Source organism: Psammomys obesus, unplaced genomic scaffold (genome assembly GCF_907164565.1).
Source record: "Psammomys obesus unplaced genomic scaffold, mPsaObe1.curated_primary_1811, whole genome shotgun sequence".
NCBI classification, from domain to species: Eukaryota; Metazoa; Chordata; class Mammalia; order Rodentia; family Muridae; genus Psammomys; species Psammomys obesus.
The window spans coordinates 1,034,688-1,048,573 of record NW_026596155.1 but is presented as its reverse complement, the minus strand read 5'-3'; the positions used below and the strand labels follow the sequence as shown (position 1 = coordinate 1,048,573).

General features: G+C 43.7%; 1 protein-coding gene across 2 annotated transcripts in view; it reads left to right on the top strand.

Moving 5' to 3' along the window:
* Nucleotides 1-13,886, top strand: part of Ptpn13 (protein tyrosine phosphatase non-receptor type 13) — a 160,376-nt gene that overhangs the window by 111,838 nt on the left and 34,652 nt on the right. For both annotated transcript variants that reach the window (XM_055594551.1, XM_055594550.1), the window contains 9 exons: nt 1,319-1,408; nt 1,802-1,909; nt 2,061-2,192; nt 6,776-7,233; nt 8,114-8,242; nt 9,802-9,895; nt 10,884-10,969; nt 11,643-11,805; nt 13,672-13,886. In XM_055594551.1, the coding sequence (XP_055450526.1) occupies nt 1,319-1,408; nt 1,802-1,909; nt 2,061-2,192; nt 6,776-7,233; nt 8,114-8,242; nt 9,802-9,895; nt 10,884-10,969; nt 11,643-11,805; nt 13,672-13,886 (1,475 nt within the window). The remainder of the gene's footprint in view (nt 1-1,318; nt 1,409-1,801; nt 1,910-2,060; nt 2,193-6,775; nt 7,234-8,113; nt 8,243-9,801; nt 9,896-10,883; nt 10,970-11,642; nt 11,806-13,671) is intronic.

The window sequence follows — 13,886 nt, the reverse complement described above, 5'->3', positions numbered from 1 at the left end:
TTTTTATTACCAGGACGCCACTGCATATTTTGTGTCAGTTACGAGCTTATAAACACTAATTTAAGTCCATGCATGGTCTTAAATGTTGGAACATAAGGGGGGAAAAGGATTATAGTGAAACTATAGTCTCTGGGGATTGTTTTGGGGTTGGTTTGCTTGTTTTGGTTTTTCAAAAAGCATCAGTATGTTTAAGAATAATACAGACTTAAATTCGAAATTTCAATTTATAAAAATATATTTCTGAGTGCTAAATCTCACCACTGTAACCACCTTCATACACAGACCAGTAGACTTTGTCATGTTACAGCCACTGTTACTTTGTTTGTGTGTGTGCATGCCTATGTGTGTTTGCATGCATGTATGCGTGTTTGTCTGTCTGTGTGCTTGAGTTGTTGAATTTTTGCTTAGTGAGTCGCTTAAGGGTTATGTTTACTGCTTTAATCAAGATGTTTGCAAATGATAAGACAATTAAGGAGAAATTAGAAAAAGCAAATTGTAGTTCAGGTGTTGAAATTCATTTAGATAATTGAGCTAACTACCCTTGACTAAGTATTTTTCATCATTATTCTCGATGGTGATCCCAGCTATAAGACTGAGAAAGTTACACTGTGTATCCTCATCTACAAAATGGTGGTTAGAAGTCTTTGGAATGTAGATGTGCTAGACAAGTTATTTTATGTAAAGTCCACACAAGTAGTACGATTTTTAAACACCAAATCCAGTTTATTTCATTACCACTTTATTCCGGAACATAGTAATGTTTTACTTATTTATAAATGATATGCCACTCATTTTGGGGGGAGGTTTTTATTTCTTACAGATGGTATTTTTCCTTTATGTGTGTGAATGTTTTACCAGCACATAGGTCAGTGCAGCACATGTATGTAGTGCCCCAGCAGCTGCCACGTGGTGCTAGAGACTGCAGGAGCAACGCGTACTTCCTGCTGGTTCTCCCTCTCCCCAGGTGCTGTGCTGCAGCAGAAAGATGTAACAGAAAGCCCAAGGGCGGGGTCCGGTGCCCCTGCGGCAGCGGCTGACTGTTGCACCGTGCACAGCGTCTGTCCCCTTGATACATGTACTCACGTGGAGCTGCCCATTGCTGATTCAAGAGGGACGGTCTATAGGGAACCCATGGGATGCAGTGTGCTTGTAAGCCATAAGTCGCTGCAGAGTGCTAGCAGCCTCCGTAACCTGGGGTTTTGGTTTTGAGTGATCAAGCAATCTATTAATATTTTTGCTGTTGTTTAAATGAGAAAAAGCCAATAAAGGCCTGCACTTACTCTGTTTATTTTCTTTCTAAATTGCAAACTCTCAATAGATACACTACACAAAAGATGGAGCGTTGTGTCTTCACCAGAAAGAGAGATCACGTTGGTGAACCTGAAGAAAGATCCAAAGCATGGCCTAGGTGAGTCAGCGTGAGAGTCCGAGGGAAAGAGGGGTACACGGCCTGGCACCGGAGCCACCAGCCACCACTCTCCCTTTCCTTGTTTTTATTTGCTTAATGGTTACTATACAGACAAGCGGGATTCCTTGTGACATTTTCAGGGGCATGTATCATTGTGGTGTGCCCCTTCGCTGTCCTTCCTTTGCCCTTCTCCTGGGCATCAGCACTACCCGAGATGCTGGGCCGCCCACTTGAGTTCACCATCCTCCACCCCGGTCATCAAGGGTAGAGACAGTATGCCAAAATGATTTCTTACATGTTAATCATTTTATCTATGTTTGTTTCAAGCAGACAGATCATGAGGCATTAAAAGAATCAGTACCATACAAGTCTTCTTAATGTGCTGTTTTACAGGATTTCAAGTTATTGGTGGGGAAAAGATGGGCAGGCTGGACCTCGGTGTGTTTATCAGTTCGGTCACCCCTGGAGGACCAGCTGACTTGGATGGATGCCTAAAGCCTGGTACTTCACATTTCAATAACTTCCTATGTGCTTTCCAAGACACAAATTTGTACAGAGGGCGAAACTGAGGCAAAGCAAAAATAATGAGAGAGGGTAGACTTTTCAGGGTCTGCTCTGGGTTGTTGAACAAGCTGGATGGCGTCTTTTCCAGGAGACCGCCTGATTTCTGTGAACAGTGTGAGTCTGGAAGGTGTCAGTCACCACGCCGCCGTTGACATTCTGCAGAACGCGCCCGAAGATGTGACGCTAGTCATCTCCCAGCCCAGAGAAAGGCCATCCAAAGGTAACGCTGTCGGAGTCCCGCTAGAAGCGCCGCAGTGCGTTCACCCAGCAAAATGGATTTAAGCCGTTTATTTCCTTTCCGACAGCTTGTCACATGCCCATCCAGTTGTTGTGGTTTACGCATCAGCATAACCTTTTTCTGCATCACACATCTTACTAATATGTACAAAAGTGAATTCAGTCATTTAAAATTGATGTCACATACATCCCACTGACTTGCTGTGTTCGCTCTCAGTCCTGTGAGAATTAGAGCTGGTTGTCATTATTGATGGGGTTAAACAGTGCCAACCTGTAGAGTTCTGTCCAAACGTCAGCTTTTATGAAAAGGAAAACAGTAAACCAGAAATGTAGCAAAAGCCAAAGGACCATGTTCTTGTTGCTTAAAAAAAAAAAAAAAAGACTTCATCCTGCCTTTCTCCTTCATCCTGCCTTCCTCCTTCATGTCATCCTGCCTGCCTTCCTCACACAGGCTCCCTGAGAGGACTGGTGAAGACAGCACACCCTGAAGCAGGCAGCCTACATGTGATAAATAGTGCCACAGGCAATAGCTAGGCACCAGTCCACAGTCCCCACTACCCAAACTTCCTGCCTTCACCAAATGCCCTGAGCAGACAAAGCCCCATTCTACTCAGAGAGCAAACAATGAAAATTAAGTTAGGGTTAGTACATTCCAGGAACATGATAAGAACATAAAGTGTCGGTTAAAATGTCCATTTGACTCTCATTATTAACTGTAGTTTTCAAAAATTAGCAAAATTCTAGGTGCTGTGTGCGTTACTCTCCTCCTTGAGGTACTGGAGATATGTTGAAGAACTTAAAATTAGAGCTGGTATTGGGTGCACGCCTGTAATCCCAGCCTTCGGGAGGAGGAGGCAGGAGGTCTGCCACAGGTTTGAGGCCATCTTAGGCTACAGAACAATAATACCAGGCTAACGAGGGTCACATTGCAAGACCTTATCTGAATAAACTGAGAAAAAAAAATAGCTTAAAACACATTTTAAAATAGTCTAGATAGTATTTTGGGCATAATTTAGATGCAGGGATAAAAGTTGCAAAACCATACTTTTATGGGCTGTGCTATGGCACAAAGTTTCTTAAATTTTACAGCATTTGTCCATGGTTTGCTCTTGTATTCAGTACCTTAAACATGTACATATGCACCGTGTGAATATGGATCGTGTGTGTTTGTAAATATTGCATTGCCCTGACCCCGAGGGGCTTCAACGGGGTTCCTAAGGTGGAAAGATTGGAAGGAATCGGGGGGGGGGGGGGGAAGAGACGTAGGAATGGAGCCAAGTCTGTTCATCTGATCAAGGCTTCCATTTATTAGAAATTTTTACCCAGCTTATATAGGGAGAAGGCAGGAAAGGGGGAAGATTAATCTGCTGCTGCAGGAGATAGGAAGAGTGCTCTCATGGGTTAAATATTGTACCTGCAAGATACGATAAGGATGGTTTCTAACGATAGCTCACAGATGCTCAAAGAAACGGATGTCCTCACAATCTATCACCCATGATTTAGGGTCTTAGATAACTCTTTCACTAAATAGCTTTAGGTCTCCACTAAATGACCTTTGCTCTCTACTTGGCTTTGGCTTCAGTAACTACCTTTGTCTCCACTAGATAGCTTTGGCTCACTCATTGACTTTTGCTTCAGCAGATACCTTTGTCTCCACTAGATAGCTTTGACTTTGGCTTCCGTAGATAGCTTTGGCTCCCGGCATAGCATAGCACTTTCTTATACACACTGCATATTCCAACACACACAAGAGCCCTTCTTACTCTAAAACCCACTATTTTATGTGAAGGAACGCAGCTGCAATTGGAAATTTGTAGCATGCCTCTTGAGTTTCAAGCAACCAAGATCTCTCTCTCTCTCTCTCCCTCTCTCTCTCTCTCTTTTTAACCATAATATTGGTCCCCACTATACTCTTGCTGTAGAAAAGGGAGATATATGTGAATTCAGAGTAAAGTCATTCCCCTAACTCCTCCTCTAAAGGATTTTTTTTCTTTTGATAGATGTTCTATAAAAAAATGTATCCATTTGTTCAGATGTTTATTGAGTATGTAGAATATACCCACGTATGCCTTCGTGGAAATTAAACTTTGATCAGTGGAAATGAGCATTAAACACCAGCTAGACAAATGCTTGGTTGCAGCTGCTCTGTGAAGGGTGAGGTGATAAAGCAGCGCATGGTGAACTGTTGCCTTGTGTGGTGACCAAAGAAGGTTGTTTTGTTTTCCTCAGGAAGCTAGATTAATTTTATTATGATGTATGTTACAAAACTCAAACAAGCTAGAAGGTTTACCAGTGTGTGCTGCAGCCTTTCCCTCCCAGTCATGTATGTCACTAAGGAAGGAGGTTTTTGTCTTGGTCCATTTGCTGCCGCTATAACAGCAGACAGTAATTCCTCACCCAGTTTTCTCTGTGGGGGATAGTTTTGAAGATAGGCTCACTCGGTAGCCCAGGTTTGCCTGGAATTCACGAGTATAGGCTGGCCTGAAGCAGCCCGCCTTCTGCTTTAGTCCCCAAATTTCAGCATTCACCATGCTGGGCAAGGACGGCTAATTTAGAGAGATTTATCTCCTATAGCTCTGCAGCCTAGGAACTGATGGGCAAGGGACTGCATCGGGTGCAGAACTTCTTGCAAGCCATCCCATGGCAGACCTTGTGCACAGGAGATGTTGGGGTGAAACTGCTCACACGGGCAGTAACCCATATGCGTGAGGGTGGAGCCTGGTGGTCTTAACACTGCCATCAAGAGCTGCCTCAGTCTCCACAAGCACTAAAAGGGCTCATTCCTATTATAAAAGCTGTCTCTCTCTGTCTCTCAATCTCTCCTGCCTGCTCTATCTCTCTTGTTCTCTTATCCTATCTCTCTTTGCCAGTTTCTTTAAAATGACATTAAACTGGATTTATGTAAAACACTAAAATATTTATTAAAAATTGGCTCCATTTCCTAAGGAATTGTCTGATGCATATGCTGTCTCCTGTATTGTTGGTATTTGTGTGGTTTATATATTAATGACAACGTAGAAAGCACCACACACATGTATTTTACAGTTTTATGCTAGTCTGTCATTCTGGTTTTTGTGTATTCATATGTGCATTCAAGTTTTGACATGTGCTACCAATTTGCCTTACAGAAAGTTTATCAGTTTTGAACTTCATTAATGTTTCTGTCTTCTTAATGTGGCATTATATCCTACATTATGAGAAATGTAGGATATAATAATAAAAATAACTTGTTTAATTTTATGGGCATGGTGGTATATGACTTTAATGCCAACACTCAGTAGGCAGAAGCAGATAGATCTCTGAGTCTGGGGCCAGCCTGGCTCACATAGCAAGTTCCAGGCCAGCTAGACAGAGTAAGACCCTGACTCAAAAATTTATGTATCATATGTATACATATATATTTCTAGAAGTTAGAAATCTAAAATGAAAATGAAGAATATATTCCTTCAAGTTCTGACATGTGGTACTAATTTGCCTTGCAGGAAGTTTGTCAGTTTGTAGCCTAACCAAGGAGATGGGGCAGGGCAGGACTAATGACTAGAAATACCACTTCCTTTTTGTTTTTGTTGTTGTTGTGTTCCATCCAAATAGAGGGAAAGAAGGACTTCTAATATTAAACTGTGTATCCTTCAGAAATGCAAAAATGTGTTTTTGTAGCCTTACTTATTTGAATTCTTCTTTAGATTCCTGTTCATATATTACTCCTGTGTTCTTTAGGAGTTTTGGGGTCTTTTTTTTTTTTTTTTTTTTTATAGCTTTGATTTTTTTTGTTGTTGAAAAATACTTTTGCTTGCTGATTGCTCATAATTTGTTTACTTTTATTTTTGGTGTCACTATTTAAAAACTTTAAAACTTTTATCAATTCACGTCTGTAATTCTCGTAAGTGAATTGGTGAGGACTGTGTGTAGATGGCCCTTCTGCAGTGTCACCTGGAGCCCAGAATACACAGGCTAGCTGAGCTGTGCCTCCGTGGGAGAGAAGAGATTTGTATTCACAGGTGCCTAGGTTTAAGTTCAATACCCTCAAAAATAAATAAGATGAAATAAAACAAAAAGGCAAGGGCCCCAAACTAGTCTGCCAGGATAATATGAAGCTGGCACACACTAAATAGGACCCAAAGGCTGGCTAGGGATGCAGCTCAGTGGTGACGTGCCTGCCTGGCGTGTGTGGGCCCTGGGTTCAGCCCAGCGCCGCACTCAGACCGTTCACTAAAAAGACTTAAGAATTTTAGAGACTTAAAAATGTGTAAGTTATTTCTGGAATCAGGAAAATCTTGAGAATGTGGAATGGAGATGGAACTCTGGAGTTGAGACCAAGGACACCTTAAGTAAGGGCTTCACCAGAGCAGTCTGAGGAGACACGGCAGAAACGAGAGACTACTATTGGCTAGGACACATGCAGCACGTGTGTGTGTGTGTGTGTGTGTGTGTGTGTGTGTGTGTGTGTGTGTGCGCGCTTATGTGTGTATGTCTGTGTGTGTGTTTACAGGCGTGTCTGTGTGTGAGTGTATTTACAGGCACGTGTGTCATTGACTATTATTCTCATGGTTGGATCTGAACTTTCAGTGCCTTCTACTCCTGTGCATTTTGCCAATGGAATGAAAAACTACCTGAAGAAGCCATCCTCCATGCAGGACAGTGCTGTGGACCCTGCGGAGGACCAGCCCTGGCGGCGTGGCACCCTGAGGCACATCACAGAGAGTCCCTTTGGGCTCTCTGGGGCCCTGCGGGAGGGAAGCCTCAGTTCCCAGGATTCCAGGACCGAGAGTGCCAGCTTGTCCCAGAGCCAGGTCAATGGCTTCTTTGCCAGCCACTTAGGTGACCGAGGCTGGCAGGAGCAGCAGCATGGCAGCCCATCTCCATCTGTAGCGTCCAAGGTCACCGAGAAGACCCCCTCCGACGGTAACCGAAGCAGAGCTAACCGGCCAGGTGTCTCTGATGCAGCCGAGCACTCTGACCGAGCTGATTCCGATACAGATGCCCCCACCTGTACGAGCAGTCAGGACCATCAAACACCAGAAAAGGCATGGTTTGATTTTAATGCTTTGTGGGCGGGGTACTTTTAGTTATTTATTTATTTTCATTGAACAGAGCAGAAGAAGGTAAATCTGTTAGAGAGTGATGTGCCCTACTAAGATGCTTGCATGACTCCAGAAAGGAAGAGCGGTTTGTATTTTTTGCTCCCAACTGCTGCTGCAGTTGATGCCAACTGGCAGTCGGAAGCTCCGACTACCAACCCCGAGGGGCTACTCTCAGATTAAGTTTCATCCCGGAAAATTTAAGTCATTGCTCGCACATTTAATGTGTCAGTAAGAGAACTTTGGTATCTGAAAGACTGCTCAGATGGATTTGCCATGGAGAACCAGGGTTCTTCCGAAGTTCCAAGTGGGTGAGCAACAGTGGTGGAAATAGCTCATTCTAGAAATGGTAGGAATGTACGCTCTCACTCAGGACAGTAGACAGCCAGCTCGCAGCTTTGTTCACTGGAAATGCAGCGTTCGTCAAGGGAGTCTTCTGCCCTTCGGCATAGGCTCGGCCATCACTCCTTTGTTTGTAGGGTGTGCAGGCACAGCAGAAGCAAGCGTGAGGTGACTGGCTTAGACGCAGGGTTCTGTCTACTTCAAACTCAGGAACCGAGGAACCCCAGGCAGAGGTTCTTCCAACGCTGAGTTCTAGGTTCCCTCTGCCTTGTCCAGCTTCACCTTCTGGGTGTTGGTTTCCTAAACAATAAGATAAGAGTGCCCTGACCCGATAGTATCTGGAAAGTCTTGGCCTTTGTGGCTTTGATACATTCTATTCCCTAATACCTTGCTTAAATTTTTGGTTTTTTCTTCGAAAACTATGTTGCCACTAACAGTTCATTTTGGGACTAATTAGAAATCCTCTTTGTTTTTCTTTGTTAAGGAATCTTTCTCCTCGGTGAATATATCCAACAAAATGAGCTTTAAAACTTCGGCATCACCTCCTAAGCCCGGAGAAATCTTTGAGGTTGAACTGGCTAAAAATGAGAACAGCCTGGGAATAAGTGTCACGGTACTGTTCGACAAGGTTTTCACATTTTCTCTTCTTCACTGGCAGCAAACTTCCGGTAGCCCAACTCATTAGCTGAGTTATTTTGCCTCGGATGGGACACCAAGATCTAAAACTTGACTATCTTAAAACTTTTTAAAAATTTGTACTCTACTCTTTTCTTGCAGTTAAAAAAAAAAAATTGGCAATTCCTTGTTCTCCACACATTCCATAGTTGCTTAATTTCAGAATAACGTGCAGAACATGATATGAGCGGGTGTTTCTCACGCACATCTACAGTGCCTGCATGTGTGAGGTCATGAGATGCTGTCTCTCTACTACATCTTTAGTGCATCCTAGGTACTAATTCTCTCCAAAATATATACCACCTTGTAGTGTGTCTATAACCTTACAAGTAGAGATTCCAAAACTGTGCATGTGTCTTCCAGACGGTGTAATAGGTAACTCCTGAGCTTCCTCACTTGTCCATTCTAAGAGTTACTGATTGTTACATAGAGCAGTTAAAAACATGCTTGACTCAGCACTGTAACATACGGGCGTCAAAAGCCTAGCTCCCCACACGGTTAGAATATAGTGCTTCTCTTTTGCTCCTTTTTTAAATAATTTGCACAACTGTTTCAAGGTGAAAGAATAATACATTTCTTAAGAGGTAGAAAACTGATGTGTTAGATCCTACCTGTAGCATTTTTTTAAAAGCTTCCCAGGGCATGGGAGATGAGTCACTGGATTCATTAAAAGAAAAACAAAACAAAACAGGATGCACAGCTCACACCCGTGCCCCAGCTGTGGGAGGCAGGGGGATTCCAACCCACGCTGCTCGTCCGGTCCAGCCCAGGCAGTGGATTCCATATTCAGAGGAAGACCCTACCTCAAAAATTAGAGAAGCAATTAAAAAAGACACCCAACATGGACCTCTAGATTAACATGCAAACACATGAATGTACACCTGCGCATGCATGGGTATGTGCTCACACACACATGACGTTTTAGGATTTTTGTTGTGTCCTTTGAGACAGAGTCTATCCATGTCACCCTGCCTTGCCTGAAACTCATAAGCCTCATGTAACTCCACCTGCCTCTGCCTGTGCTGGGATTAAAGGTGTGCTCCACCACCCTAGGCCTCTTTTAAAGATAAAAGCTGCTTTAACTCCAGGGATTTGCTCTCAGATTCACTGATACAGCCTAATGTATATACACTGATTGTTTCTTGGTATTTATGTTCTCACACTGAACTTGTTTAGATGGACTTTGCTTTCTGGAACAGTTCCTTACCTAGTCAAAATACAGCATATTTCTGGACTAAATAAAGAGGGGAGGGGGGAAAGGGTGGAGGGAAGGAAGAGAGGGAGAGAGAGAAAAGAGAGGTGGGAGGGGAGCAAAAGAACAAACTGACTTTGCTGTTTGGGGGATGTATGTGGCTAACAGTTGCCGGGCACTAAACTAACTGAACCTGCTGGTGTGGAGTCAGAGCTTTCTCTGAATCGACCCGTGTCTAGTGCTCAGCTTTGGAAGCATGCAGATGTTTTCATGTCAACATGCGCTGCTCTGTCTTTTCCATGTAGGGCGGTGTGAATACCAGCGTCCGACATGGTGGCATTTATGTGAAAGCCATTATTCCCAAAGGAGCGGCAGAGTCAGATGGCAGGATTCACAGAGGTATGATGTCTATTTGGAAACAGAAATCACATGCACAGATATCACAGAAAATGAGAAATCAAGACCAAGTGTGCTGGTGCACGCTTTTAACCCCAGCACATGGGCGGCAGAAGCAGGCAGATCTCTTGAGATTTCAGGGCTCCCCACGGTGAGTTCCAGGTCATCCAAGGCCGCATAGAGAGACCCTGTCCCAGAATCCCAGAAGAGAGAAGAATTACAGAGTTTCAGAGTCACACAAGAACATGCTCAGCCTTAAAGCTCCATTTTAAAATCTGTGCGCTGGAAAGTTGAGTTGGCCCAGCAGTTAGGAGCACTTGTTCTTGCAGAGGACCCTGGTTCAATTCCCAGCATCATACAGAGGCCCATCACTTCCTCAGGCACGAGACATGCGTTCAGTGCATAGACAGATGTGCAGGCAAAGCACTCAGAATAAAGAAAATCTAAAGCAAAGTATATATATATATATATATGCCACAAGCAAGGCTCACCCCAGCCTATGCCTTAGCAGAAAGTGGCTGAGGGATTCCGTGGCCTCTTACTGTGGTCGACAGCATTGTGCTGGTCAGAGGGGCGACAGTGAAAGCGGGGCGTCACAGACTATCTCTAAGAGCTCGCTGGCAGCATGCTTTCAGAGTGTGCTTGTATAGTTCTGCTTCTCTTTCTTCGTGATTTAAGTGTGCTGCTATAAATTCATGTTATTCTAGCCAGGTGGGTGGTGCACGGCTACAGTCCTGCACTTGGGAAGCCGAGGCAGGGGGCAGCGAGTCACGGCCAGCTTGGACAGGGCAAGGGTCTCACTCTTACATCCGCTGACCTTAACAGTGTTTCCTTCCCACGTCCTTTTGGATGATCAGGAATACCTTTTCAATATTCAGTTCTCCCCAGCATCTGTCTGAGTCTCCCCTAATTAGTAGGAATTAACTCGGCATTAAAGACCCTACAGAATGTTTATTTGTGATTCACTTGAAACCAACTTCCTGAGTTGCAGGTGACCGTGTGCTCGCTGTCAATGGAGTAAGTCTGGAGGGAGCTACCCACAAGCACGCTGTGGAAATATTAAGAAACACAGGACAGGTAAGAGTCATTACATCAGCCAGCTGTGATCCTAGAACTCAGCAATGAGGACGTAATCCCAGGCTCGCTGGCCCTGTCAGTTAGGAAGCCAGGCCATCGTGCAGCCTCCTAGCACTCCGTGTGGCCCCTGCAAGGCAGGAAGCAAGTCTTCTGAGACGATTCTCCACTGAGGAGGCTGACCCTCTGCCAATGGCAGCTTTAGCCAATGGCCTGATGGGAAGTGGCGGAGGTTGCGTTTTTAATTGTTTCATAAACACCTACAAATTTCTAATGATTTTTTATTCCTATAATTCTTCAGCCCAAAAGTTAGATTCATTGTATTCAAATACCTTTTGATCAGGAGTTGACCAAATTATTTAAAACTGTCTTTTACTTTCTGATGACTTTTCCCCCAAAATTATCTGTAATATGCTCGTGCACGCGCACACACATTTGTATTTATTAGACGTGTTTTATAATAGCCTTTTCTCTTATTTTCATGCAGAAAATAATAAAAAATTTTATTTTGAGACCTTCAGTTTCCTTCTTCTGTTCCTATGTTATTTTTTCTCTCTGCCCATATTTTTGTGGACCAGGCTGTTAGCTGCTTTATTTTACCTCTAACTACAGAGTCCTCAGATTGACCTAGGTTATCTTTCTTCTCAGTTAACGATGTGCTGTCCCACTTTCTCAGGTGGTTCATCTGCTGTTAGAAAAAGGTCAGTCAGCAGCACCCAGAGAACACGACCCTGCAAGCCCACTGAGCGCCCCCACAGACCACGAGGCCCAAGGCCCGGCTCCAGAAAAGACGGTGAAGAGAACAGCTTATGTCAAAGACTACAGCTTTGTCACTGAAGGTCAGGCCTTGAGGTTCAGGTCACGCCATTAAAATTCTTAGCCTCTTCAGACTGTGGGTTTTACATGTTGAGTTAGAATTCAGACCTGAGTATCTCTGTTCTTGTCAGTTACAGAACTCAGGCAGCACCAGGCTGAGCAGCACACACTGGAAGGTTCAGGGCAGTGAAGTCATGTCTGAATGTGGTCATTTAATAATACCTTAAATAGCTTCAATGATTATACACTGTAATAATATATTCTGAAATGTTCGTTTAGTTTGTTGAGACATGAATCGTGGCTCATTAATAAAAGTGTAGCCCTCTCACCTCAAATATACAACAGTTACAATATATAGTTCTTAATTTATTTTTTTGTTTTGCAAAACAGGGTTTCTCTGTGTAGCCCTGGCTGTCCTGTAACTCACAAGGTAGACCAGGCTGGCCTCGAACTCACAGAGATCCCCCTGCCTCTGCCTTCTTGAGTGCTGGGGTTAGACATGTGCACCACCACACCTGGCTAGTTGTTAAATTTTAAGAGAGATGTGGTAAGGCACAATGTCTATATAATGGGATGATGGCTTCAAACCTTCTTGCTCTTAAATTTTGTTTCATTTTGGGTTTTGATTTTGAGACATGCTCTAACTCCATAACTCAAATTGACCTTGTTTGGCCTTTGTTTCCCAAGTGCTGAGATTACAGGTACATGAAATCACACCCAAGTGCTGGGATTACAGGCACATGCAGTCACACCTTGCTATGGATTTTTTATTTCTACAGTTAAGATTTCCCTGAACAGGAATCTATTGAGTATTTCCCAAGTACTGGTCTTCTTAAAATGTGCCAGCTTATATAGACGTGATAATAAGTGCTAAGGAGCCACGAGGTGAAGGCTGGTGCCTAATGAGTCCACCTGAGGCGAGGCGGTGTGTTGTTAACCCTGGCGTGCCCGCTGCTCTGAGATCCCTCAAGCGTTTCGAGTGTTCTTACTTTAGAATTGCTGAGTCAGGAAATGTTTTCTTTTTAAATTTCTGTTTATGTCACAAGTCTTAGTGACCCTGTATCAGTCCAGATCATGGACCCACCTACATTTCTGTTTTGACACTGAATTTAAAGGCGTGTATCTACTTGATCATATCCTTCTTTCCTTCTTTCTTTAAATGTGTACATTTTTTTCTGGTTTTAATTTTATTCATGTATTTCACTTGCGTTGGAATGTCATTATAACTTACCTGGATTAAATTGGGCTTCACCAAAGCATTGCAGTATCAACTCACCCTCCATCACCCCAGGCTAGCCTTTTTGGGGAACATCCCTCTTCGTGGTATACCTGAATTTTCTTGTAATGCTCCGCTCCCTTTCTCACCTTACTCTTGTGTGCTCCTCTGAAAGTACTTGACACTGACACACAGCTTCCCTCTGACCCTCGCTTAGCCACGCTTCCCTTTCTAGCAGCTCACTTCAGTTCACTCAAGTTTCATTAGCTGGGGAGATGGCTCAGTCAGTCAGGTGTGTGCAAAGCAAGTGTGCCCAGCACCCCTGCAAAAGCGGGCATGCTGGGCACCTCTCAACAGGTGCCAAGTAACAAATCAGTGCGCTCCAGGAACAGTGGAAGACCCCATCTCAAGAAATAAAACATAACAGACAACAGGTAGAGGGTAACACCTGACATCAACCTCTGGCCCTTGTACACACACTCACACAGGCCCACACTTGCCCACATCACACACAGATCAGAAGGTAAGAAAAGTTTCCTTAATAGTAGGGAGAGAACGTGACAGTGTTGGTGAAAGCCGAAGCAGGCTTTGTTCAAAGCATGTCTGAGAGTATGTTCTCTGTGTGTTATATGTACATAGCGAAATAATGTTTCACTTTTTTTTTTTCCTCTAGATAACACATTTGAGGTCAAACTGTTTAAAAATAGCTCCGGCCTAGGATTCAGTTTTTCTAGAGAAGATAATCTTATACCGGAACAGATAAATGCCAGCATAGTAAGGGTTAAGAAGCTCTTCCCTGGACAGCCAGCAGCAGAAAGTGGGAAGATTGATGTTGGCGATGTTATACTGAAAGTCAATGGGGCCTCACTGAAGGGACTGTCTCAGCAG